The sequence below is a fragment of the Stegostoma tigrinum genome, chromosome 4 (genome assembly GCF_030684315.1).
Source record: "Stegostoma tigrinum isolate sSteTig4 chromosome 4, sSteTig4.hap1, whole genome shotgun sequence".
NCBI classification, from domain to species: Eukaryota; Metazoa; Chordata; class Chondrichthyes; order Orectolobiformes; family Stegostomatidae; genus Stegostoma; species Stegostoma tigrinum.
In genome coordinates, this window is record NC_081357.1 from 40,958,951 (window position 1) to 40,986,807 (window position 27,857).

The window sequence follows — 27,857 nt, forward strand, 5'->3', positions numbered from 1 at the left end:
GCCTTCTCTGTAGGTTCCACAGGGGCCAGCCTTAAACCAGCTAGATTCACTCTTCACATGATATCAAGATACACCTGAAAACTCTGGACACTTCCTGACAACATTTTCTTGATAGTATTGAATTCAAGTGCTTCAGAGCCAGCCACACTCCTATCAAAGCTGTTCCTCTACACGTACATTGCTGGCATCAAGTGTCAATGTGAAAAATCATCCAAGTATATCCTGCATGCAGAAAGCAGGAACAGTCCTACCCAGAAAATTATTACCTCATTAGCCTGCTCTGAATTGTCTGCAAAGTAATGTAAGAGGCCGTTGATATTGCTGGCAAGGTTCTATTGAGAAATAACCTCTGCACTGAAGCTTGGTTTGGGCCGCTTAACTCTTGATGTTGTTATACCCTTGATCTAAACACGAACAAAAGAGCTGAACTCTGGAGGTGAGAGTGATGCTTTGACATCAAGGCAGTATTTGACTAAGTGTGACATCAAGGAGCAATAACTAAACTAGAGTCAATGGGAATCAAAGGAAAACATTCAGCTAGTTGGAGTTAAACCTAACCCAAAGAAAGAAGCTTCTTGTTCCAGGCCAATCATCTCAGTCCTCAGATTCAAGGTAGTGTCATCCGGCCAAAGGTTATCGCCAAACCAACTTCCCAGCTAAAAGATTAAACAACAGTGTTGTTGCAGTTGTACAGGGCCTTGGTGAGGCCACACCTGGAACATTGTGTGCAGTTTTGGTCTCCTTTTCTGAGGAAGGATGCTCTTACTCTTGAGGGAGTGCAGCGAAGGTTTACCAGGCTGATTATGGGGATGGTGGGTCTGATGTATGAGGAGAGATTGACTAGATTGGGGTTGTTTTTGCTGGAGTTCAGATGAATGAGGGGGGACCACATAGAGGCTTGTAAAATTCTAACAGGAGTAGACAGGGTAGATGCAGTGAGGATATACCCGATGGTGGGTGTGGCCAGAACCAGGGATCACAGTATGAGGATGAGGATTCAGGGTAGATGAGTTAGGGTGGAGATAAGGAGACATTTCTTCACCTAGAGAGTGGTGAGTCTGTGAAATTTATTACCACAGGAAGTAGTTGATGCTAAAATGTTGAATGTGTTCAAGAGTGGACTAGATATAGCACTTGGGGCGAATGGGATCAAAGGTTATGGGGAGAAAGGATTAGGCTATTGAGTTGGATGATCAGCAATAATCGTGAAGAATGGCGGAGCAGGCTTGAATGGCCTCCTACTGCTCCTGTCTTCTATGTTGTGATGTTTCTATTATCCTCCTTGGTTGGAGTCCTATCTTGCACAAAAAAAAAGTTGTGGCTGTTGTAGTTCAGTCGTCCTAGCTGCAGGATATCTCCACAGGGTAGTGTCCTTAGGCCTAATCATCTTCATATGCTTCATCAATGACTTTCTCTCCATCATAAGGTCAGAAGTGGGGATATTTGTTGATGGTTGCGCAATGCTCAGCACCATTCATGGCACCTCATACTGAAGCAGTCTGGTTTCATGTGCATCAAGACCTGGACAACATTCAGGCTTGGGCTGATGAGTGGCAATGCTCCTCACTTGCCTGGAAGAGTGCAGCTCCAATAACATTCAAAATGCTTGACGCCATCTGGGACAAAAACAGCCCATTTGACTAGCACCACATGCACAAACATTCACTCCCTCAAGCATCAAAAAGATACTGCAGAATTTCGCCAAGAGTCCTTTGAGTGCAACTTTAAAACTCTCAACCGCTACCATCTAAAATGGCAAGAGCAGCAGATACGTAGGAACACCACCACTTGCAAGTTTTCTCCAAGTCATTCATCACTCTGACTTAAAAATAGATTGCTTTTCTTTACTATTGCTGGATCATAATCCTGAAACGAATTCCCAACAGCATTATGGATGTACCTGCCCAAAATGGACTGCAGCAGGTCAAGAAGTCAGCTCACTATCACCACTCCAGTGGCAACTTGGGATGGTCAATATATGCTGGCCCAGCTAAGGAAGGCCACATTACTGAAAGATTTTTAAAAAATATTTCTCTTATTCCTCATCAGTGCCAAGCAATTATAATATTCAGCAAAAAAAAACAAACCATCTTTACTTGACGATTAAGATAACAAGGTGGAGAGCTGGATGATCACAGTGGGCCAAGCAGCATCAGAGGAGCTAAAGTGTAGCTTTAGCAATGCTAAAGTTTGAAAGTAACCAGGGAAAAATGCAGCCCATTTGAATTGCATTCCAAAAATCACTTCCAACGCCTCCACATCTTTCATGTAATGAGGCGACCAGAACTAGACACAATACTCCAGATGTGGCCGAAGCTGATATTTCAGGCCTAGACCCTTCTTCAGAAATGACATTACCGTCATTTAATCCCTACAATAAATTTCTTAGGGAGCGTCATTAACCGGAAAGTGAACCGTATACAATATTTAATACACAAGTCAGAGTGTGATAGAAAATGCTTCACTTACCTGAATAAGTGCAGCTTTAGCAATGCTTAAGCTTGAAAATATCCAGGGAAAAGCAGCCCACTTGAATGACATTCCAAAAATCACTTTAACAATTCACTCCATCCACAAGCAACACATTGTGCCTGCAGTGTATACCATCCACAAAATCCATTGCAATAACTCACCAAGACTCCTTGGACAGCATCTTCCAAACCTCTGACCTCAACCACCTATAAGAACTAGGGGAGCAGAATCAAGGGAACACCACCAGCTGTAAGCTGCCCTCCAAGCCACACACCATTTTGATGGAGAAGTATTGAAAAATTTCACCCTCTGGTGACTGTATGGAGTTTGCACTTTCTCCCCGTGTCTGCGTGGGTTTCTGCCGGGTGTTCCCGTTGCCTCCCACAGTCCAGAGATGTGCAGGTGTGGTGGATTAGCCATGCTAAATTGTCCTTAGTGCCCAGGGGTGTGTATGTCAGGTGGATTAGAGCATAGAACAGTACAGCACAGTACAGGCCCTTCGGCCCACGATGTTGTGCTGAACTTTTACCCTAATCCCAAGGTCTATCTAACTTCCACCCCTACCTTATACTATCATCCATATGCCTATCTAATAGCTGCTTAAATTCCCATAATGAGGCTGACTCCACTACCCTGTCCAGCAATGCATTCCACGCCCCAACCACCCTGAGTTAAGAACCTACCTCTGACGTCTCCCCTTTGTCTACCTCCGCTCACTTTAAAACTAAGCCCCCTCGTAATGGCTACCTCCACCCGAGGAAAAAGTCTCTGGCTATCCATTCTACCTATACCCCTGATCATTTTGTACACCTCTATCAAGTCACCTCTCATTCTTCATTGTTCGAAAGAGAAAGGCCCTAGCTCTCTCAACCTCTTCTCGGGAGACCTTCCCTCCATTCAGGCAACATCCTGGTAAATCTCCTCTGCACCTTTTCCAATGCCTCCATATCTTTCATGCAATGAGATGACCAGAACTGGACACAGTACTCCAGAACAGATCCTTGTAGTACACTACTCATAACTGAGCACCATGTTGAATATTTTCTGTCCACTTACCACCCTTTGTCTTCTAAGGGTCAGCCAATTTTGAATCCAATCTGCCACATTGCCCCTATCCCATACCTCCTTATCTTCTGCATGAGCCTACCATGGGGAACCTTATCAAATGTCTTACTTAAATCCATGTATACCACATCCACAGCTCTATTTTCATCCATGTGTTTGATCATCTCTTCAAAGTATTCAGTCAGCTTTGTGAGGCATGATTTACCCCTCACAAATCCATGCTGACTATCACGAATCAAACTGTGCCTATCCAAGTGATCATAAATCCTATCTCTCAGAGCCCTTTCCAATAATTTGCCCACCACTGATGTAAGACTAACTGGCATGTAATTTCCAGGGTTATCCCTGTTCCGTTTTTTGAACAAGGGAATGATGTTTGTCTCTCTCCAATCTTCCAGCACTATACCCATGGACAGTGAGGATGAAAAGATCGTCGCCAAAGGCCGTGCGACCTCTTCCCTAGCTTCCCATAGAATCCTTGGATGAATCCCATCAGGCCAGGGAGACTGATCTATCTTCAACTTCCTCAAAATTCTAAGCACGTCTTCCTTACTAATATCAACCTCCTCTAGCCTACTAGCCTGTTTCACACTGTCCTCCTGTACAATGGGGTCCCTCTCAATTATGAATACTGAAGAAAAATATACATTAAGGACCTCCCCAATCTGTTCAGGCTCCATGCACAAATTCCCTTTACAATCCTTGATTGGCCCTACCCTTTCTCTGGTCATTCTCTTATTCCTCACGTACATGTAAAAAGCCTTGGAGGTTTCCTTGATCCTATCTACCAAGTTTTTCTCATGCCCCCTTCTAGCTCTCCTAAGCCCTGACTTCAGCTCCTTCCTGGATAACCTGTAAACCTCTGAAGCCTTTTCCATTCCTTGTTTCCTGAACCTTACATAAACATCCTTCTTCCTCTTAGCCAGTTGTTCGTTCTCTCTTGAGAACCAAGGCTCCCTCACTCAACTCTCCTGCTGGGGACAAACATATCGAGCACTCGCAGTATGCATTCCTTAAACCATCTCCACGTTTCAGTAGATAGTTTCAGAGATATTAGGGACTGCAGATGCTGGAGAATCTGAGATAACAAGGTGTAGAGCTGGATGAACACAGCAGGCCAAGCAGCATCGTAGGACCAGGAAGGCTGATGTTTCGGGCCTAGACCCTCCTTCAGAAATAGGGGAGGGGAATGATGTTCTGAAATAAATAGGGAGAAGCGGGAGGCGGTTAGAAGATGGATAGAAGAGAAGAAAAGATAGGTGGAGAGGAGACGGACAGGTCAAAGAGGCAAGGATGGGGCCAGTAAAGGTAAGTGTAGCTGGGGAGTTATGGAGGAGATAGGTCAGTCCAGGGAGGACAGACAGGTCAAGGCGGTGGGATGAGGTTAGTAGGTAGGAGATGGGTGGGGATTGAGATGGGAGGAGGGGATAGGTGGAAGGACAGGTTATGGAAGTGGGGACGAGCTGGGCTGGTTTTGGGATGTGGTGGGGGAGGGGGAGATTTTGAAGGTTGTGAAGTCCACTTTCAATACGATTAGGCTGCAGGGTTCACAAGCGAAATATGAGTTGCTGTTCCTGCAACCTTCCTGCAACGTTAAGGCACTGCAGGAGGCCCAGGATGGGCATGTCGTCTGTGGAATGGGAGGGGGAATTGAAATGGTTCGCGACTGGAGGTGCAGTTGTTTAGTGCAAACTGAACGTAGGTGTTCTGCAAAGTGGTCCCCAAGCCTCCGCGTGGTTTCTCTGACGTAGAGGAGGCCACAACGGGAACAGCGGATGCAGTATACCACATTAGCGGATGTGCAGGTGAACATCTGCTTGATGTGGAAAGTCATCTTGGGGCCTGGGATGGGGGTGAGGGAGGTGGTGTGGGAGCAGGTGTAGCACTTCCTGCGGTTGCAGGGGTAGTGCTGGGTGTGGTTGGGTTGGAGGGGAGTGTGGAGCGGACAAGGGAGTCACGGAGTGAGGGGTCCCTCTGGAAGGCAGATAAGGGTGGGGAGGAAAAAATCTCTTTGGTGGTGGAGTCGGATCGCAGATGGCAGAAATGTCAGAGGATGATGCGTTGGATCGGAGGTTGGTGTTCCCAGTTTATGTTACCCAGTTCTTGCCTAACAGAACTGTAATTACCCTTCCCCCAGTTATAAACATTAGACATGAGAAATGCAGGGTTACAGGGCAAGGGAAGGGGAATGAATTTTGGTGGGATGCTGTTCTAAGGGGTAGTGTTGATTTGTTGAGCTGAATGGTGTATTTTCACACTGTATGGAGTCTGTGATTCTGTGAAGTCAGCATTGCTGCATTGTGGCTGGTTCAAGATCCTGGAATTTATTGTAAACAGCATTGAGATCGCACCCCCCCAACCCCTATCCCATACATGGACAGTAGCTGCCCAAAAGGCAGCTCATTGCCATTTCAAGAACAAATAGGCATTGGCAATAATTGGTGACCTAGCCAGCAATGCCCACATTCTGTGAAAGAAAAAAAATTTAATTGACTTAATTTTACCTGAAATTGGATGTGTCAATTTGGCATGTTTCATGAAGAGTTTCCTTGTGTGAGCCCTAGTGAGTTTTCTCATCCCTATTCTCTGCAGCTCATCTCCTTAGCTATGCACCATATTTTATGGCACCGTACTCATCCTATCTTCCCTCTTTTCCTTGGCCAATGTAATCGCCACAGTTGTGATCTCTCAGGATTCATGTACCAGTGACATCTGCATAGTCTCCACTGCGAAGTGAGCAGCCCTGCAAAACATCTCGACCAACCATCAAGAAGAAGCTACGGCTCCAACAAAGCTGTGTCCTGCACTTTCCACCAGCTCAGATCCTGATGCATGCATGGATATTTTAGCTTGGTTAGAGTTCGAGCACATGCTCTCTGTCATTTTTCTGCAGTTGGATGAAGAAGAAAAAGGAAGTAAGCTGCTGGCGCATGCAGGACTTCTAGAGGCCTAGCATCTGCTCACCCTTGGGCAGGAGAGGACCCCATGGTCTCAGCCATTGAGAATTTCAGTGAAAAACATAAACAGACACAGGAACAGCAGGCAGCTTTGTGGGAGGCACTGGGCAAACTGACTCAAAACATGGGGGTCTCCACCAGCAGTGATTGTACCCGAGTTGCCATTTGCCATGGAGAACGAGTTCCATTCGGCTGGATATATGCACAAATCTGCACTTCACTATTCTGACCGTTGGTGCTCAACAGCAAGGTGACAGGGATTGAGGGACCTTTACCTTAATCCAGATGCCCCTTTCTCACTAAGAGGCAGGACAGTACCAGTAGGCACCCAGCTGGAAGACTGACCATGTACATACTGCCCATTCGTCCCCTCTCAGGACACTTTGGAGGTGACCATGCCTTCCACCTCCACGCTGCCTGTGACTGTCAGATCTGTGGGAGTTCAGACTACAGAGGATGAACTTGCATCTGGGAAGGACACTCTCAGCCTTTCAGGGATCTCTAGCCACAAACTCTACTTGGGTCTGTAGGCAAAACTTCAAAGCTGGCAGACACTGTCCACTGAGAATCCCAGGACTGTGCCTAGACATGGTGGGATGGAAAGGAAGAAAATCCTCTGAGGGTATATAGATGGCACAGATGCCACTTCATTGTAAATATGCCACCATGTTTCTAAATATATGTTTGCTTTTCATGATCAGTGTGAGACTGAATGTCATTCTAGCTGCAAGTACATGAATGAAGGTAAAAAGGTGAGACATCTCTAGTGCTACTCAATGTTCTAACCCTGTCTGGAGGATGGATTCCCTTCCCGTAATGAGCACAAAACTTTACCAGGATTGAATGATGGATAATTGGATGGTGTGAAATCTTCCATCCATTTGTAAATATTTGATTTAAGCAACATGAGCCACGTAGAAAAATCAAAGCATTGTCCTGCATTTGCAGTTGAGACTATACACAGAAAGCTGGTGTCAGAAGTATTGATACATTTGCAGTCAGTGAAAGATGATTTTATGCAACTCTGGTCAATTGGACAACATTCACAAGTATGTTCATTTTTCATTGCTTTGACTGACACTGCTGTTCTATAGCATGCTGAAGGTGCTCTTCCATTTGATGAACGTCCTTGTCTTTTTGCTCGGCACAAAGCTGCAGTTCTTATCCTTGGCATCAGTCACACAACCTCAGGCCATTCTGCGCTAGTGTGCAGCTGAATTTCCAAGGATTGGGCAGTGTCCTGTGTGGACAGTACTGGTACAAAGACATAACCTGCATATAAAGCTGATGCTGAGGGGATATGTTATAGCCCTTGGTGGCTCCCATGAAAGAAGGTGTGGCATTACAGATTCACTGGACAGAGTGACATGGCATTCTGGCCTCTACATCTAGACAAAATAAAAGTAGTTTTAATCAACCTGTTCAAAGTTGCCATTACACACCTCTCGAGCAGGTGGGATTATGAACCTGGGCCTTCCAGGTCCAGAGGTAGGGACACTTCCACTGCACCACAGGAGCTATAGTGCTACTGTCCCTCTCTTATCTGCTTGACATTCTTTGGCAGATGAGACATTATCACTCTCCTAGATCTTTACTGGATCATGCTGTTGTTTCAAGTTCTGCAGTAGAGATTGGCTGCGCAACAGCTGAAGGTTGATCCTGGGCTTGTATTAACTTATTCATTAGTTGTGCAGTCCTCAGTACAGTAGCCACTGGGATGACCTCAGATTTTGTGGCTGGATCTGTTGAGGATGGATGTCAGTGTAATAACTACACTCTAAGAGCTTGGCTAAGGGAGCAGCAAGTTCTGGAGCACAAGTTTTCTGTACTATTGTCGAAACATTGTCAGGTGTTGGCTTTGCAGTATCCAGTGTCTCCAGCCGTTTCTTGATATCACACGGAGTGATTCAAATTGACTGGGGACCACTGGAGGAGGCTGAGATGGATCACCCACCTGGTTCTTCAGCCTTAACTTGTGCACTGATGTGCAGGACTCTTCCATCATTGAGGATGGGAACACATTGTGAAGCCTTCTCCTCCCAGTGAATTGTTGAATTATCCACCACCAGTCGTGATTGGATATGGCTGGACTGCAGAGTTTAGATCTAATCCATTGATTGTGGGAGAGCTTAGATTTGAATTAGATTGAATTTGCTTAGATTAGCTCTGTCTATCACTTTCTGCTTATGCTACTTGACACACAATTGTCCTGTTTGTTAGCTCCACCATGTTGACACCTCATTTGATGATGATGGAATATCCAAAGACTTTCTGTACAGTGAACTGTCCACTGGGTCTAGGCTTCCTTGGGGTCCATGTTTTAATGTTGAATACAGGGTTAATTACCACAGTGAAAACCATCATTTTGGGATAAGGAAGACTGCTTTAACATTCTAAATGAAATAGGTGGAGAGCTAACTGCAATAATTACAACACTGCATTAGCCAAAAACCAATTGTTTTGGCGGGGGGGCGGGGGGGTGTAAAAGGTTCTTGTTCTGCTTTGGAACACTTTTAGAACTCCATCTTTAAATAGGCTGTACTCACCATTTAACCTTCTGTGAATGGCAAAACTCAACTTGAAACAGTGAAGGCCTGGAAAGCTTTTTAAATAAATCTGAATTCAAGTCTACACTTCACTTTGTTGCTTGGAAACCAGACATTCTTTTCCTAGGGTACCCGAAACAGAACTGTGGCGTGTCTCCAAGCAGTTATGAAAGAACCTCTGTTCACTGATGCTATAACAACCTGTTTCCTTAAGCTCCAGAGGATGGTCCTTATTAACCGACTCACTATATGGATATAGGTCCTCTGTGTCGCTTTTTGGTGTTGAATGTAAGAGTACAAATCCCCCAGTCATGTGTGTCCTTCTTTTATGTCAACCTAATCTGACCTCAGAACAGATTGAAGTTGACTTTAAGAATTGGAGATTCAGTGCAAATTCAACTTTTAACATAGAATGCTAACAGGAGATCTCAAAGAAATGTGGTGATGTTATTGTCACTACATATACGTGTGTATTAACAGAACATTTATGCCACTGTCTGGGTCTTAATTCAGGTCAAGGCAGTCAACTTATAAGAGTATGAAGATTGAAAACGGGAGAATGTTTTATCAGTAACTCCTACTTCAACTTTTGAAGTTATCCCTGGCTTAAAATGAAAAGCAATTTATAAGAAGTTACAAGATTATTAGAGCACAGAGTGAAGCCATTCAGCCCATTGTGTACGTACTGGCTCTGCAAGCAGTTCACTGAGTGCTGTTTCCCCACTCATCCCCCCATAATCCTAAACGTGCTTCCTTTTCAGTGAACAGTCTAATGCCCTCTTTAATGCCTCAACTGAATCTGCCTCCTCCTCCTCCTCACTCCCAGGCAGTGCATTCCAGCCTGAACCATGCTGCATTAAAATGTTTTTCCTCATGTCTCTTTTGTTTCATTGATTGTTTAGTTTGGCTGCGCCCGGGTTATTCTGTCTTTGACTCCTGCCCAGGGGGTGCTGACCTCTTTTCAAAAACTGAACTTGCAAAGCTCTCCCTGAGCTTTTAAGTTGACAACATGTGCTGCAGAGAGAGTTGGCAAATCCATTTTGCACTTGAGGCTTTATCACATCAACTCCCACCTCATATCATCCCAGCTACTCAAAAATAGTATTCTCTCCCAACTCTAAACTTACTTAATAAATAAAAGCCAGTGATTTATGAAATACGATAAAATTATAACTGTTCTTTAACCTTTTGTAGTAATATCCAGGAGATTAATTTCTGATTTAGGAGACCCCTAGCCAATCCAGGAGAGTTGGTAACCCCAGTCTGGAGCATCATTTATCAGAACAGAATGAGTCATATTTATACTGTAAATAAAGTTCAAAAACAGTTATGAAGCTAAAAATGATAATTCCCAAGTCCCCTTACAACTTTTCTTTATTTTGAATAACTAAAAGGATGATGAAAGGCCACCAGCAGGAGAACCCCCTGTACAATTATTTGGAATGCAGTTAAAAAATTTACTCCACTCTCAGTAGTCCTGGTCTCCCACTGTCCTCCTCACGGCTCGTTTTCTGCTTTGTTCTCTCCATTATTGCCAAACAACATTTCCTGGCATACAGAAAAGATATGGAGGCAAGGCAGGTGAATGGAATTGAGCTGTGCACTCATTAAATGGCAGAGCAAGGTCTTACCGTGCAGTGGTATTTCCCATCTGTCCTGGAGGTGTGTCATAAAATGTTGCAACAGGTTATTTAACATGGCAGATCAGATTTGAGGAACTAACTCATCCACTTTGATATTCTTATGAGTTCTGGTCATTTGCTCCAAGAGTTCTTAGAAAATTTCAAACATGCTGTTTAGTATCTTGCCTTAAAAATAGCTAACTTCAGTGTGATTGTACTGTGTATATTCTCACATAAACACTAGGTCCAAGCAAGTTGTCTCCTGCCTATAATGAGTGCAATAAATATAAAAATATCGAATATTATTGAGCCATCTGTGTACAGAATCTAAAGGTTATCTCTGGAATTCAGATTTTCAGAAAATAGTCCTGGGGGGTGGGGACTTTCTTGATGTACAATTAAGTATTGCTGAAGGGGTTACAGGAATGTGTTTTGTTTCATACTTCAACTTTCTGTTAAACAAAATTAATAGGTTGAGGAAAGCTGAAATATTCTTGACCTTTGCAGCTCTTGGTGATCTGTCAGCCTTCTGTTTAACACTCACTATCAGACAGGACAGTAACATCAGTAATCACTTGGCAATTTGGCTGATGCAGTGTAGCACCAATGAGCTTTAACAAGTTACAACTTAGTTTTAACCAGCTCTGTATTGTTTTTACCAGAGAAACTGTGAAGTAGACTCTTTTGGAGAAAGAAGTTGCATCTAGAAGTACAATCTATGCACTTAGATTCTAAACAGAATGCAGAAGTAGATAAATGTAGAGTAGAGATGCAAGTAAAAATAAATCATAAAAAATAAAAATGACTTTCTGGTCCTTGAATTTCCTTCTACTTAGGCAGTTCCCTCAGACCACTGAAGGACTGAAGACTTGCATCCACTCTGGTTCAAATGGCCCTGAAACAGCTCCAGTACACAAGTACACTGTGTCACCCATAGGGAAGGTGATGCTTGAAGGGCTGGGTAGCAGGTTTCTGTGCTTTCTCTGATGCCTCGGTTTAACCTCTGCATGTTTCCAATGAAGTCTTGCAGTGTGTTTGGTGCCTTCCCAAATCAACCTTCTCCATATTGGACAGTCGCAAGCCAGGGTCTCCTGTGTGTTGATGGATAGGTTCAACCTCTTTAGAATGGGCATGGTTAGCACTGCTCCCCCACAGTGCCAGGAACCTGTGTTTGATTCCACCAATGGGTGACTGTGTGAAGTTTGCACTTTCTCCCCATGTCTGCGTGGGTTTCCCTCTGGGTGCTCTGGTTTCCGCTCAGAGTCAAAAGATGTGTAGATTAAGTAGATTGGGCATGCTAAATTGTCCATTGTGACCAAGGATGTACAGGCTAGGTGGATTAACTGGGAATTGCAGGGTTATAGGGTAGGAGGATGGATCTGGGCGGGATGCTCTTCAGAAAGTGATTGTGGACTTGATGGGCTGAATGGCCTGCTTCTGCACTGTAGGGATTCTATAAAATGCATTGAGGATATCTCTAAAGCATTTCCATTATTCTTTTTGGAGTCTTCTGCTGTAGCTGATCTCAAAATAGAGCAATTGCTTTGGGAGATGGGCATATAAATAACAATCTTCACCCATCAGAGCTGGTTTGAAGTGATGAGCACCTCATTGCTGGGCTGATAGGCCAGTTGGCAGAGGATGCTGCTGTTGTATTTCGTACCACTGGATTTGGAGCATGAAGTAAAGGCACCATTGTTGGGTACTTCTCCAGTGAGGTGCCAGCATTTCGGGCATCGAGATCAAAGAAGATGAAATTTAAGAGAGGGTATATTGAAGACTGACTAGAATTCACATAAGTAACAAAGCTGTTACTTTCTTAAACTCCATTCCAACTGCATAATTTGCATATTTAAGGAGGATTGAATAATTATGGTCAGAATTTTAGCTAGTTCTTTGGACTTTTTACAGACTAGGTTACACGAAATCAAGCCCAGTTATTTTTATTCAGATGAGTTCTGTTATTTCTTGAACCAATTGCTTTTCTACAGTTAAGCAAAATGATTCATCTGTGTCTTTCTCCAGCATCTACAATGTGGTTTCCATTCTCTCTTGTATAAAAATGATTTACAATGTAACTTTGCTGTCTGTAATTTGACTCCCTCCACTTAATCCCTGAGTATGTCATTAATCTGCTTTAATTATCGTGTTCTTTTTTGTCATTTGCTTATAAAAGACCATAACATTTCCTTTCATGTTATCACGGGAGCATTGCACAACAAAAATATGACACTGAGCCACATTGAGATATTATTGGTTCAAAAAGGTAGTTTTTAAGAACCATTTCAAAGGAGGAAAGAGAATTCTAAAAGTGGAAACATGTAAGGTAGATGACTGTAGATTGGTTTTCTGTTTATCAAACAGAGCTGTGACATTAGATTTCACTGTATTACATAAATGGCATTGAGGTTGTAGATATGCTCGCTGAGCCAGTGGGTTTGGTTGCAAATGCTTCATCACCCTGTTCGGTAACATCGTCAGTGCGCCTCTGGTGAAACGTTGGTGTTCTGTCCCACTTGATATTTATATCCCTCAGTTTGCTTTGTTATTTGGTATTACTTCTGGTTTTGTTTTTCACTGGTTTGTACGCAGGGTCTAATTCAATGTGTTTGTTGATGGAGTTCCGGTTGGAATACCAGGCCTCCAGAAATTCCCTGATGTGTCTCTGTCTGACTTGCGCAATTATGGATGTGTTGTCCCAGTCCCTCGTTGTCAGTGTGCAGTGAGATAAGTGAGAATTGTCCTGTTTCTTGGTGGCTAGTTGGTGTTCATGTATCCATATACCAGTGTTTCACTGGGTGAGCATGTCTACAACCTCATTCAGAACCTGAGCTACAAATCTTCTATAAATACCCCTGCCAGGCAGAACCAGGTGAATATCAGTTGTCTGAGGGTAATACAGTTAACTTGATTATTACCCACCGTCCATCTGTGCTGTCAAGCATACAGGAATAAAAGCTGCATCAGGACCGGCTGAGGTTATGGTTTAGACAATGAGCTGATGAGTTTTAAGAGTTTCTATTGTTTGGCAAACACAAAATAAATATTTATCAAACACTTTCTAACAACGAACACGGTTCCTTAAAAGTGTTTCCACTCATGTCAAGTGGGTGGCATGGTGGCTCAGTGGTTAGCACTGCTTCCTCACAGCGCCAGCGATCTGGGTTCAGTTCTAGCCTCAGGTGACTGACTGTGTGGAATTTGTACATTCTCCCTGCATCTGCATGGGGACCGACTGGGTGCTTTGGTTTCCTCCCACAGTCTAACGATGTGTAGGTTAGGTGGATTGGCCACAGGAAATGCAGGGTTACAGGGATCTAGGTAGAATGCTCCTGGAGAGCCCGTGTGGACTTGTTGGACTGAATGTCCTGTTTCCACACTGTAGGGATTCTGTGAAAGCTGTCTAATTTTTGGATAGCTAGAACTAATCATTACATGTAAATCACTTGGATAGGTATGTGAGAAGTATGTAGTACACCCTCCACCTTAAAGTTTTTGTGGGAGCTTTTTAGTAAATTTATTTTCTGATGAGCTTCTCAGCAAATTGCAAGCCTCAATGATAAAGGGCACCTCACCAAAAAAGCTGCCAGCCAATCAGTAGCCTAGAGATCATTACTGCAGACCTACCTTTTCAGGGATCCAACATAAAAAAGATAGGTGTTTCACTTTTGAGTCTCAAGTGATAAGGATCAGGGTGGAGAGAGATGTGTCAGGGAGATTCAGAGGCAAGTGCAGTAGGTTGGCATTCAGCAACGACCTGGTAGCCCAACATTGACCCCCCAGTTGGGGCAAATGGACGGCACTGAAACATGGTAGAAAGGCTATCAGTTATGTTCCCTAACTGCTGGCAGGCCAATAATTGTGTTGACGATGAGATGAGGTTCTTAAATGGTTTAAGGGCTTTAATCACTTAAGGACTTTAATATCTAGCAAATTGAGAAGGTTCCCAGGAGACCTTCTGACCCAGCAATGAGTGGCCATGGTAGGGAAAAGAGGCTGAGAGTCTGTCAGATCTAATTGCTCAATTATTTGACTTCCTTGCCACCTCCCTCATCATTTCTAAGGAGGAGAAAATTGCACCTAAAGAATTATAATTTGTTTACAGCACAGAAGCAGTCCATTTACTTTGTTGTGTCCATGCTGATTCTCTGTCGGGCCTACTCATCTGGTCCTTTTCCCCCTATTCCCCTCAGCAATTTGACTAATATCCAAGTCCGTCATGAAAACCTGAATGAACCTGCCTCCACCTCATAAATGCCAACACCTGGGGACATAGAAAACTCTGCTGTCCATGTGCTTACTTGCACAAAGTCCCATTCACCTGTCACCCCTTTGCTTGATGATACAGGACAATTTTAAAATTCTCATCTTTGTTTTCAAATCACTCCATAACCTTGCCCTTCTCCAATTCTGTAACATCATAAAATCCCTACAGTTTAGAGCAGGTCATTCAACCCATCAAGTCCACATCAACCCTCCAAAGAGGATAACAGCCAGAGCACTGCTCCCCCTGCCCAACCCTGGCCTTGTAACTGCATTTCCCACAGCCAATCAACCTAACCTCCATCTTTGGACTGTGAGAGGAAATCCACACAGACATGGGGAGAATGCATAAACTCCAAAAAGACGGTCACCCACGGCTGGAACTGAATTCGGGTCTCTGGTACCGTGAGCCACTGTGCTGCCCCAAGTGATAGACACAAGTCTGAATTCTGCAGTTCAGACCATTATAGCTCAATTGTATTGCGAATATTTCAGTTGATTTGAAGACCTATCAAAGAATATTTTTAAATGATAACCTATACTTAACAACTTCTACATGAAACGCCTCTTCAATGAACAGGAGAATAAGGTATAAAATTAAAATTGGGTGTTGCTAATCTTATAAAAATCATAACAAACTGTTAGGAATTTTACTTTAGTACTTAGAAGCTAGCAATGAGATAATAACATGAAAGTCCTTATTTATGAGAAGAGATAAGGGAAATTGGAATTCAGCTCTAAAAAAGATTAAACAGAGACCAAATCAAAGTGGTTGAAATCATGAGGAATTTTTGGAGGTAGCTTAGGAAAATAACTTTACCTGATTAACAGCAGCTAAAATTCATACGTTAAAGACAATTGCCAAAGAACAAAAGAAGGACAAATTAGTTAGTAGGAACTGCAGATGCTGGAGAATCTGAGATAACACGGTGTGAAGCTGGATGAACAGAGCAGGCCAAGCAGCATCAGAGGAGCAGGAAAGTTGACGTTTTGGGTTGAGACCCTTCTTCAGAAAATTTTTCTGAAGAAGGGTCTTGACCAGAAACATCAAGTTTCCTGCTCCTCTGATGCTGCTTGGCCTGCTCTGTTCATCCAGCTTCACACCGTGTTATCTAAGGACAAATTAATTTTATCTTTCATATGCAGAGGTTATGAGAATATCCCAGCAAAAATATTGATGGAAGTAAAATCCAGGGAGCTTTTAAAGGGGAATTTGAAAAATAGACATTTTAAAAGGAGTTAGACATGAGGCACGGAAATGAGGTACAGCCAATAATTTTTTTAGAGACCTAGCATGAGTGCAATGAACCGAATGTCTTCCTGCTGCAAGTTTCTGTGGTTAATGTGTTACGATTCTTAAGGGATGGCATGTAAAATGTGTGAATCGAATAGACAGCAAGTGGTTAGGGAAAAGGAAAAGATGTTAAGAATCAAACTCTTGTGGAACACGCATGCTGACTGTGCAGTGGCGAGCTGGTAATTGTACAAGTTGCAAAAGAGTCTCATTGTGATTGAGATTGAGTGAAGCCTTTATGCATTAAATCACTTCTCATTGTTGCTGCTTGTCATTTGCAGCATGGACGCACTGCACTGCATTTGGCCGCGTACAAGGGCCACATTGACGTTGTACGAATTCTCCTGAAAGCCAGTTGTGATCTGGACATCCAGGATGATGTAAGTGAAAGGTGATTGGATTACTCCTTGTCGGGTGATTTTGTTTTGTACCTTGCATTTCACACATGCTTCAAAGCAAAGATTAGTTTTGTGAGGGTTTAAAGAGGTCTGAAGAAAACACTGGGGGCTATGCCACAAAAAGTGGAAATCAGGATAACATTGGAATTTTTCTTGTCATTGACTGAAAGTATCTGGAAGTCTTTCTAAATATGACAATTAAGTCTTTTTCAATGTCTAAATCTGGTTCCCAAGTTCAGGGATATCTTTGCATGTAGCACCAGTAATATGAACAGAGTAAGGAAACAGTCACGTTGATGCATCGTCAACCTGCACATTAAAAAATACTTAATCTGCTCCTCTTATAAATTTTCAGGTAACGAAACAAAAATTAAGATCCACACCAGATTGAAGCTGAAATACAGTTAAACTTCAAGTGTTGATTTTTTAAAATGTGGATTGTTTTTTGCCGTGATTGAGAAATTTAACATTCCACAAACATTCCAAGCCTGTTTCGGGGACATTGACTTCTGTCAGTGCCCTTCAAAGTTTAAGGTTGTTGAGTCCCTATTTTAGGAATTGTGACATGAGCCTGAATATTGCCTTCAGGGCATTAGATCTCCAAAGTCAGTATTCCAGCTGGCTTGAACAAGGGGTTTTTAATGGTGATACTAACACCACTTCGGTCAATCGCAGCAATGAGGTACCAGAATAGCGCATCCTTGGATGAAAAGTAGAATCACTGTTGGGGACAATGTGCAGAATAATATGGAAATTTATAATTGAGGATTTTAGAAATTCAGGCACCCAGTTTCAGTGAAATAAGGATTGCAAAGCCTGGTCAATACCATTTGAGCTAACAAAATTGGCCCAATAATATTTTCTTGATTCTGAAATATATATTTTTCTAATTTTCTTTACATGCAACTGATTGGTGCAGGAGAAAGAACTACAGAATTTCACACTACAAAATACAGAATGGATGATGTACTACAAAACAGCTGGGTTGTACTTTGGGTGATGAAAACATTGATCAGGCACTATTGCCTAGTTGCCCTGAGGTAGCAAAAGTTAGCCACAGAGTGAGAGATTAGAGTCCTGTGATATCCAGATGGTATACGGGGATAGGTGCTCTCCCTGAAAGATGTTGGTGAACAGCTGGGGTTTTAGCATAACTTGACGATCTTATTTATTGAATTGATCCCACAATCTTCACAGTTTGACTCTGGAAAGCTGAATTATGCGGTTTAATAACTTCAAAATTTACTACAACCTGCAGAGGTGCCACAGCAGTCACTCTCTGTGTAAACCCTCAGGTGGAGTAAAAAAATAACCTCAAGGATTTACTCAATATAAATAATCACCCTAGTATCACTTTCATACACCTCTGACCCAACATCCATAAGACTATAAGATATACGATCAAGAGGTCATTTGGCCCATCAAGTCTGCTCCACCACTCAGTGAGACCATGGCTGAACCTGTAATCCTCAACTCCACTTTCCTCCATTATCCCATAAATCTTGATTCACTTTCTAATTAAAAATCAGTCCATTTTCAGCCTGAGTGTAATTAATAACCCAGCCTCAAAAGCTTTTTGGTGTAAAGAAATCCCCAGGTTGATTACCCTCTGAGAGAAAGAAAATCCTGCACATTTCTGCTTAAATTGGTGACCATTTACTCTGAGATTTTGCCCCCAGTCCAAGACTCTCCCACAAGGGCAAGTAATCACTCCTCAACTACCCAGTCAAGTCCTCTAAGAATCTTGCCTTTGAATAAGGAATATTGTATAGTTTCAGCAAGGCTTCTATATTTGTACTGCATTCCCTTTGACATAAAGACCAACATTTCATTTGCCTTGGGTGACGGCAGAATACCTCGAGCCTGTGTGAAAGCGTGACCCCGACATTCCCATTTAACGCAGCGTCCTGCTACATGTTCACTTGTCTGTCCTCAGCATGCTACAATGCTCCAGTGAATCACAGCGCAAACTGGAGGAACAAGCTGCTGGAAAAGCACAGCAGGTCTGGCAGCATTTGTGAAGAAAAATCAGAATTAACATTTCAGACCCTTCAACAGACCTGAAACGTCAACTTTGATTATTTTCTTCACAGATGCTGCCAGACATGCTAAGCTTTTTCAGCAACTTCTGCTTATGTTCCTGATTTACAACATCTGCAGCTCTTTTGATTTTTATTGAACAACATCTCATCTTCAGACTCAGCCCTTTACAGCCTTCTGGACTTAATATTGAGTTTAATAAAGTAAACCCATTCTGATTCCTTCCATATCATTTACCTTTACTTGTTACATTCTCTGTCACCATGTCTTTATAGAGGTTTATAAAATCATAAGGGGCATAGGTGAGGCGAATAGCGATGGTCTTTTCCCTATGATAGGGGAATTCAAAAATAGCAGGCATGTTTTTAAGGTGAGAAGAGAAAGTTTTAATTATGACATGAGGAGCAACTTTCTTACAGAGAGAGTTGTTTTGTGTGTGAAGTAAACTGCCAGAGGAAGTGGTGGACACAAGCACATTTACAACATTTGGAAGAGACTTGACTAAGAACATGAACAGGAAAGGTTTGGAGGGATATGGGCTACATACAGGCAGGTGGGACTAGTTTAGTTTGGAATATGATCAGCATGGACTAGTTGGACTGTAGGGCCTGTTTCCATGCTGTGTGAGTCCATGACACTGTTTTCATTCCAAGCCAAAATATTGTCGAGGTCTTGCTGCACTTAGATTCTAACTACTTCAATATTTGAGGACTTGCGAATGTTGCTGAACATTGTGCAATCATTGGTGAACATTCCCCACTTCAGACCTTATGACAAAGGGAAGGTCATTGGTGAAGCTCCTGATGATGGTTGGGCCTAGATACTATCCTGAGGAACTCCTGCAAAGATGTCCTGGGACTTAAATGAACCTAATGGGTTTTTATAAAAATGTGTCATACCTAGAATATGCCAGCCTCATCCAGACCTCTGGATTTCTACTTCATGAACATAATTAGTGTAATACTGTACACACAATTGCACCTTTACAATGGCATCTACTGTACTAGTACCATTTAAATTTGAGGTAATTAACTGAAGACTAACATTTGTAATTCCTGTGTTTCATTCGGGCTGAGTGAGAGGAATCATCTTTAGCTGCAGAATGACCTCCAGTGGCCTAAATTGGGATTTCTGGTTTTAAACCAATTGGATCCAGTTCTGACAAACTCACAATCCCTTACAGTAATGCATTCCCTCTGGTAACCAATCCCATAAAACCTTATTGGATCTCTAATCTGATTTTTAATTGGCTGAAAGGCATTCACAGTTCAAGATTTTGGTTGTGATTAAATGCTCTGATGACAAGAAGATATAAAAGAAGCTGAGCGATCAGGAGATTAGCACTTTATGTTTTGCAAATACATCATCTTCTGATTGATATAAGGCCTGCTAGTTGCAATATTATGAATCAAATTGTTCCATTGTTAAACTGTTTCTTTCCTTTGTATTATTAGAAACCGTCACTTTGTAATTAAAATTAAAGGCTACATAAATGTATGTAGCACGTTGCTATTAATGTGTAGATGGACAATTCTATTTGATCGCCTGTTCAGTAGTCTGGATGCAAAGTGAGATTTATAAAATCTCATAAATGTCGGTTAAGTATGTAAATTCTGATCTGTTCTCTTAGTTGCCACAATTGTTTCCTTGTCTTCCTTTTCTGCTTTCCTGTGACAGAGTGATCAAACAGCCTTGCATCGAGCTGCTGTTGTGGGTAATACTGAGGTCATCTCAGCACTCATTCTTGAGGGGTGTGCCCTAGACCGGCAGGACAAGGTGAGGAAAAACAGCCTCTTACTTCACAAAAGATATGTGAATGGAAGAAATGTTCTCACTGACATTACATTTGTCAGATCTGAAATTCAATCCAGCTAGTACGGATAATCTCAAGAGTCTTCCTGACTTTTTCTTTACGTGTGAAATTGTTTGTGGTCAGTAATGCAAAGTGAGTGCCCAAGGATTTTCTGATGAAGGGTCTAGGCCCGAAACGTCAGCTTTCCTGCTCCTGAGATGCTGCTTGGCCAGCTGTGTTCATCCAGCTCCATAACTTGTTATCTCGGTAGTGAATTGATAGTCCGTTTTGTATTTTACCAAATTTTCCACAATTTTACCAAAACAAATTTCATCCCCTTTGTATCTGAAAGCTTGAAGTTATTTTATGTGACATGAAATTAGCCTGTCTAACTCTGAATCAGAGTGAATATAAGTCACATAAACCTCCAGAAATTGAGTTTCCTTCAAGAACAACATGCTGAGAATAGACATTGTGGGAAATAGATGTGTCACAACTGAGCGTTCCATTCTGAAAATAGATAAGAGAAGAGGGAGCATCACTTTGTATCTGACCATATTGTACCTGTACTTGGAGTACATAGTGTTGACGCAGTGAAAAAAAGTGTTATATAACCACAAAATAGATGATACATTATCTGGAAAGAAATCTGTAATATTCATAACACACAAATTCTAGGCAAAGACCACATTCAGCGAGAGAGTTTAACCTACAAATTACAGCCTTAAGGCATTGTGGGGGTATCTTCTCCACAGAAGAGGTTGACTCACCGTCTTGCCAGACAACAAAGGATTGGCCAGCCTGGCCAGTGATATCCACATACCACGGATGAACATTTTTTTTGAAGTATGTGACAAAGCTGTGGCTTTCTGTGCTGTATTTTGTCCTAGTTTCTTTTAAGACAGATTGAACAAGGGTGCCAAGCAGTCTGTGATAACATAAAGAGCTTGCGAGGCCTTGGTGTTTTATTTTAAAATTGGAACAGTAGAAACAGCCCGGATGGGTGTGGCCAGCTCGCATAGACCAGGATTTCTAGTTTTTTTTTAGCTGTTAGATTCATATGAAGCTGCTGCAGTCTTGAAGTAGAAGCTATGTTTCCCCTCTCTTGGTTGCAGCAAGAAGCTGGGGTTTCACTTTCTGTTTCTACTGCGGTCATTGCACATGAGAGAATCTGATTTCTGAACTTGCCTTTTTGCCAAGTGTGTGTTTATGGGAAGTTACTATATTGGAACAGTTAATTAGTAATAGTTACTGTATCTATTATTCTGTTAAGTTTTCCAATTGAGTGAAGCTATTCTAAGTTTTTCTTTCTTTTGTTGTATTTTAATTATAGTGTATGAATAAATTGTGTTTTGCTTAACGTGGAGTAGTTTGACCAGTTGAATTGCACCTGGAACACAGCACCTTATATTAACCTTTTAAAATAATGAAACATTAGGGTCTAGTCCACGTTCTTATAATATTTTGAGGATGTCTGGCCTGGTCCATAAAAAGTAAAATTTTTCATCTGTATTACTTTTATGGTTACGAGAATCACTCTGGTTATCATTATGCTTGCCAACAAACTGTAGCTTCTATTTCTGTAATTGTTCAGTGCCTCCTCAGAGAAGCTTTTGCTGAAGCATTTTCTGTGAATCTTATTTGAATTTTAGGATGGTAACACCGCTCTGCATGAAGCCTCCTGGCACGGGTTCAGTCAATCTGTCAAACTCCTGGTCAAGGCCGGAGCAAATGTCCATGCAAAGAATCAGGTCAGAAATAAGGATTGGGTTTTTCTGTTATTTTGACTTAGCCGACTTAAAGGTCGATTCATCAGTGTAATAAGTTGCATAAGATACTTCAGGCAATACTCTAAAACAGGTGATTGGTCAGCCTTTTGATTTTACTGGAAATGCAAATTGGAAGATATGTGTGATGGACAGCAAATCTGAGATTGCCCATTTTACATCATTGCTCAGAGTCAGTATTATACCCTGACATGTTGCAGGAGGTAATTTCATGAACTTTCTGTTTTAATAATGAAATAGAGGATTTACCTTATTAAACCACAATTCCTCATGGCACTTGCAGCAAAATTTTCCCGATGTATTCTTGAAAAAAATGAAGCTGCAAATTTACAACCTGGTCCCAACATTCATGCCTTCACAATTAGGCTCATTTTCAGAGATGTGTGGTTTTCCAGAAGGGTCTGAACAAAAAGGATAATTTCCACACTGTACATACATTTTCAAGAAAATAGCTCCTGCAGTAAGAAATTTTCATATTTTGTAATAAACTTTACTAGGCAGTAATGCCTTTTTAAGGAACAACTTAATTTATGCATAAAAGCATTACACTATTTCGGACTTTTTTTTTGATGCTCCATCCAGTTTGATTGTGAATTATAAAGTGTTGAATTGCTCAAGTGTCATTCATCCATGTCCCACATACTTCCTGACCTGCATTGGCTCACAGTCTGATAACACCTCCATTTTGAAAACCTCATTCTTGCTTTCAAATCCTTACATAGTCAGTACTGCATCTCTGTAGCTTACTGCAGCTCTGCAAGACTGTGAGGTGGCTATGTTCCTTCAAATCTGACCTCGAGTACCTTTTTTCTCTCTACTACTGCTACATGTGCTTTCAGTTGCTGAGGCCCTCAGCTTTAGAATTTCCATTGGTTATTGTTCAGACTCTTACCTGTTTTGTATGCTTTAAAACACTCCACAAGATATGTCTTTTGATCAAGCTTTTGGTTATATTTTGGATGTCTCTTTCTATTGCTCTGTTTTTGTTGATAATGATATTTCACTAACTTGCTATGGAAAGTTGCTGTGGAAATGAAGGTTTTCTACTGACAGTAAACAAACATGATCAGATAACTTTGTCGTATTGTTTTGAACTCATTGAGCTGATGTGATGCACTAAATTTTGAGGCTGGACTATATCTGCGCATCTACAAATGCACCCCTTGGACTGACTGCAATTCATCAGAACCCAAGCTGTTTCTTGCTTCTCTGTCTTATTTATAAAGATCATTCTCTGCTTACTATCTTCCCTTTGACAACCATGCAGGAAATTGTAAACACAAGCCCAGCTGATTCACTGTAAGCCCCCCCGTATAAAATCAAAATGATAATTTACAAAATATACTTCATTAACACATTATATAATAGTTTTATAAAAAACATAATGGAGTGATATAATGCAGTAGGAGGCCATTCAGCCCACTGGTCCTATATGAATTTATGAAAGATTTCCTTAACTAACGTGATAACCTTTGGTAATAAGAAATACAATACCAAAATTTCTCTAGAGAGAAAAACAGAATTAACATTTCAAGTCCAGTGACCTTTCATCAAAACCATTCTGGACTTCTGAAGGGTCACTGGACTCAAACCATTAACCTGCTTTCTGTCCACAGATGCTGCCAGACATGCTGAGCTTCTCCAGCAGTTTCTCTTTTGTTTTGAATTTCCAGCATCTTCAGTACTTTGTTTTACGCATAAAATTTATGTAGAATCTCTAATTGTATTTAAGGATATTTGAAAAGGACTTTTAAGATAGGTCAATTGTGTTTTTTTTTAATAATAAATAGTATCATTCCATGTGACCCAGCCACCCTTGACCTTGAAAGAATGTTAAAAAAAGGCCATGTGTTTGGCAGAGAGAGAGAAAATCTGCAGGAGCTCCTAGGAGTTCTATAGATACAGAACCAGAAGGTGAAGGCCATCAGTGTCCTGATGTGGATATAATGCAAAAGCAGAGGAAGACAGACTTGTAAGGAAAGGAAGCAAATCACTGTCTGGAAGAGGTCAGCTGCTTTGTTTGGCAGAAAAGGACACAGGAGCTCTTAAAGGTGCTGTACAACACTGAAAACGGTCCAAAACCTGGAAATGAATGAATTGATCAGATAGGCCAAAGAGTTTGGGTGTTTTGCCAAAAGTAAACAAACTATGAACTGGAGTGTTACTGTTTAGTTGAAATAAAAAAAATCAGTGAACTGAATCAAAAGGAATATCAAGCTTTCCTAGCTGACACCAACACAACATTAAGAAAGTTCTTGATGCATCCCGGCCCACAAAGTTGTTTATTTGGAAAATAAACTAAAGGAAAAGAAATCTAGATCAGGGAGAAGAAGCCAAAGTTATGAATGATCCTGAATTTAAACAGGATAAGCTGAATTTATTTCTTGTGAAGGGTGATTGAGTGTTTTATTGTTTGAATAGCTTTCAAATATTTGGACATTTAAAAACAAAACCTCCAGCTGAGATGTGTAGCATCTACAAGATGCACTGCAATCACTTGTACTTTTGACAGTACCTTCCAAACCACGATCTTTGTCTTCTGAGACGGACAAGATCAGAATATTCATATGGAATCACCTAGTTCCCCTTCGAGCCACACACCACCCTCAACTGGAACTATGTCACAGTCCCTACAACTGTCGCTTGATCAAGATCTTGGAGCTGCCTTCCTAACTGCACTGTGGGTGTCTCTACTGCTGAAAGGCTGCAGTGGTTCAAGAAAGCAACTCACCACCAACCACCACCTTCTTCGAGGCAACCGGATTTGGCCAATAAATGCTGACCCAGCCACAGCTCACATCCCATGAATGGAATAAATGTGGAAACCACAAGTTAAAACTGAACAGAATAGTTTAGCCTCTGTTTTAAAATGTGAAAGCCCTGATAATTTAATGTCTGGCTTTGAGAAGAACAAAAATTAACTGCTGAATCCAGGGCAATATGACTGTCCTTACGATCAGATGAGATGGTGTCAAAGAGCTCCCCGCTGCTCCCTCTCATTGGACTGCAGGTTTTTTATTGTTTCAATAGGAGACTTACCAACCTGGTGAATCTTATCTATTTACACACCGTGATTATAAAGACCAATCGGACAGGTTTTCTTGAGTTTTGAAAGGAATAAACATTATTCAGCTTGAACCAATCTAAGTAAAAGAATAAAACCTGCTGTATCCTTTTCTCTCACCCACACCCACTCTCAAAGTTTACACGCTCTCAAATAAAAAAAGTAGAGTGCAGAAAGATAAACTGGCCAAATTAGGATCCATTAAATTGTATAAAAGTCTGTAGTTTGGTGATTTTGTGGGCTTCAGACTGAATTTGGTAGTCTTATAACTTTCCTTTGGCCCAGATGCTTCCATGTTGAAGATTCAGTTGACTGAATTAGTTGTTCGTCTGGGGACAGTAGTACTTGTTTGAATTCTCTTAAGAAATATTTGTCTGTGGCAGGTGCACCACTAGATGGCTGCAGTCAGTAAATAAGCTTGAAACAAGTGGGTTGGGGAGAGAGAGAGAGAGAGAGAGAGAGAGAGGCAGGCGGGTGGGAGGAGCACACTTTGGGTCTTCTGTGTCCGTGGCTTGTCTTCATTTTCCTGAGAAAATATAGGATTATGACAGATTTAGGATTATCATGTGACCTTTTGTAATGCACAGTCATCATTCATGAATTCCAGGCATAAATTAATTAGCTCATATCTGGAAATCTCTCTTAGCTCTGGTCCCATTGTCCAAGTGATTAGTCTTCATAGTGTCTCCAACAATTGACTTCCTCAGGTATTTGCCTTAATACCTTGATAATGGGACAGAAGTTGTGGGTTTTTCAGATTCTCCAGGAATTTGTTGTCTTTGGGTGCTGCAGACAGGCAGGGATGGATTTGACGTGGCTCCACCTCTTTTCACAGCAGGGACATGTAAACAAGGGCTGCTGCCCTGCCAATATCTTGTAGTCCATCGCCTTCTGTCCTACTCCCGATCTCGGCCCCATGCACGATTGGATCTGGGCAGACATTAATATCAGCAACCTGGTGGCATGGTGGCTCAGTGGTTAGCACTGCAGCCTCACAGTGCCAGGGACCCATGTTCAATTCCAGCTTCAGGCGACTGTGTGGAGTTTGCACATTCTCCCCGTGTCGTGTGGGTTTCCTCCGGGTGCTCCGGTTTCCTTCCACAGTCCAAAGATGTGCAGACTAGGTGGATTGGCCATGCTAAATTGCCCATAGTATTCAGGGGTGTGTGGTTTGTGGGGGAGTGGGTCTGGGTGGGATGTTTTGGGGGGTGGTGTGGACTTGTTGGGCTGAAGGGCCTGTTTCCACACTGTAGGGAATCTAATCTACCCGTCATAGATATTTTAAATCAACCTATTCCGATTGCTAAAAGATCAATCGGCTCCCATGTAATCTGCCGTGTGACTATATATTTGGATGTGATTATACAGTTGGCATGGGCAGCAAGTGGGGATGGCCAGCCAAACCTTTGTGTAAATCAAAAGGGCAGAAAGGAAAGGTATGCTGTCTTTGGAGTTCTTTGTGCATTGGATGCTCCAGAGGGTGGGACCGAATTCCTACTCTGCATCGGTTTATTTACCAACGCATAGTGCATCATTGCTGCAGAATTCTCTATTTCAAAAGAACATTTTTGCAAAAGTTCAATACAGGTTTCTAGCTGATGATTGAAAGCCGTTATTTGACACAAGAAAATACAAATACAAAAACTCACGTCACAGGGGATTTCAGAGCTGCCAGTACCCAGAGGCCAAATGATGTGGTAGCATTCAGCAGTGTGGTTCCTGACATTGTGAACCAGATGAAATAAATTGTAAAATGTGTACACACCTCATGAATAATTATCCAGGTCTTAACTGTACAAAGCCAAGTGTGCCGTTTTTAAAAAAAACATGAAACATGCAAAACCAAGTGCTAGTTTACACAGAACACAATCCAAATTAGTGTGAAACCACAAGCCAAAGATTGTGTTTAGTTGGAGCTTAATGCTGTAATTGTGCATCTATGCCAATATGTTTGCAGATGCCCTGTTGAGTATTTAAAAAATGAGAACGTCTTAAGGCCAGATGAATGCGTTAGATTTTATAAATCATAAATTAACAAAGTATGCTTGTAATGAAACTTGATTTTTTTCATATAATTTATTCTCATTGTATTTTGTGTATTGATAAGAAACAATTTGTTCAAATATTTATGATGTTAAGAGCATTCTGTACTTTGAATATTGTTGGAAAGAAGACTTTACCACATAAAAGACTTTCTCTTCAGTGGGGTAGGTGTGATGACCTTTGACCTAGAAGTGATGCAATACTTAAAATTCTTTAAAACATGGAAGCTATAATTTTTTTAAGCATGTCTGAAGGGGACTCTTAAGATTTAGCATTGATTGCAAAGGAATAAAATGAATTTTCTTTGATAATGAGAAATATTGGTTCATGTGGCATGATAACCCTTAACCTGGAAGCAGTACTAACAGGAAGGAAGAAGCTATGTGATTGGTGGACTCCAAGGAAAGTTACAAATAGAAGAGGTGGGTGGTAAAGGTGATCAGCATACAGCTACAGACATAAAGAAAAAGCAAACCAAGAGCTCATGTGAGAAGAAGAAGCAAATCACTCTCAG

The 27,857-nt window shown here is 41.7% G+C and overlaps 1 protein-coding gene across 10 annotated transcripts in view; it reads left to right on the forward strand.

The window, feature by feature from the left end:
* ankrd6b (ankyrin repeat domain 6b) overlaps positions 1-27,857 on the forward strand; it is a 213,173-nt gene that overhangs the window by 151,343 nt on the left and 33,973 nt on the right. For 9 of the 10 annotated variants that reach the window (XM_048530346.2, XM_059645285.1, XM_048530340.2 and 6 more), the window contains 3 exons: positions 16,501-16,599; positions 20,335-20,433; positions 22,102-22,200. In XM_048530346.2, the coding sequence (XP_048386303.1) occupies positions 16,501-16,599; positions 20,335-20,433; positions 22,102-22,200 (297 nt within the window). The remainder of the gene's footprint in view (positions 1-16,500; positions 16,600-20,334; positions 20,434-22,101; positions 22,201-27,857) is intronic. The other variant, XM_048530348.2, reaches the window with a different exon arrangement.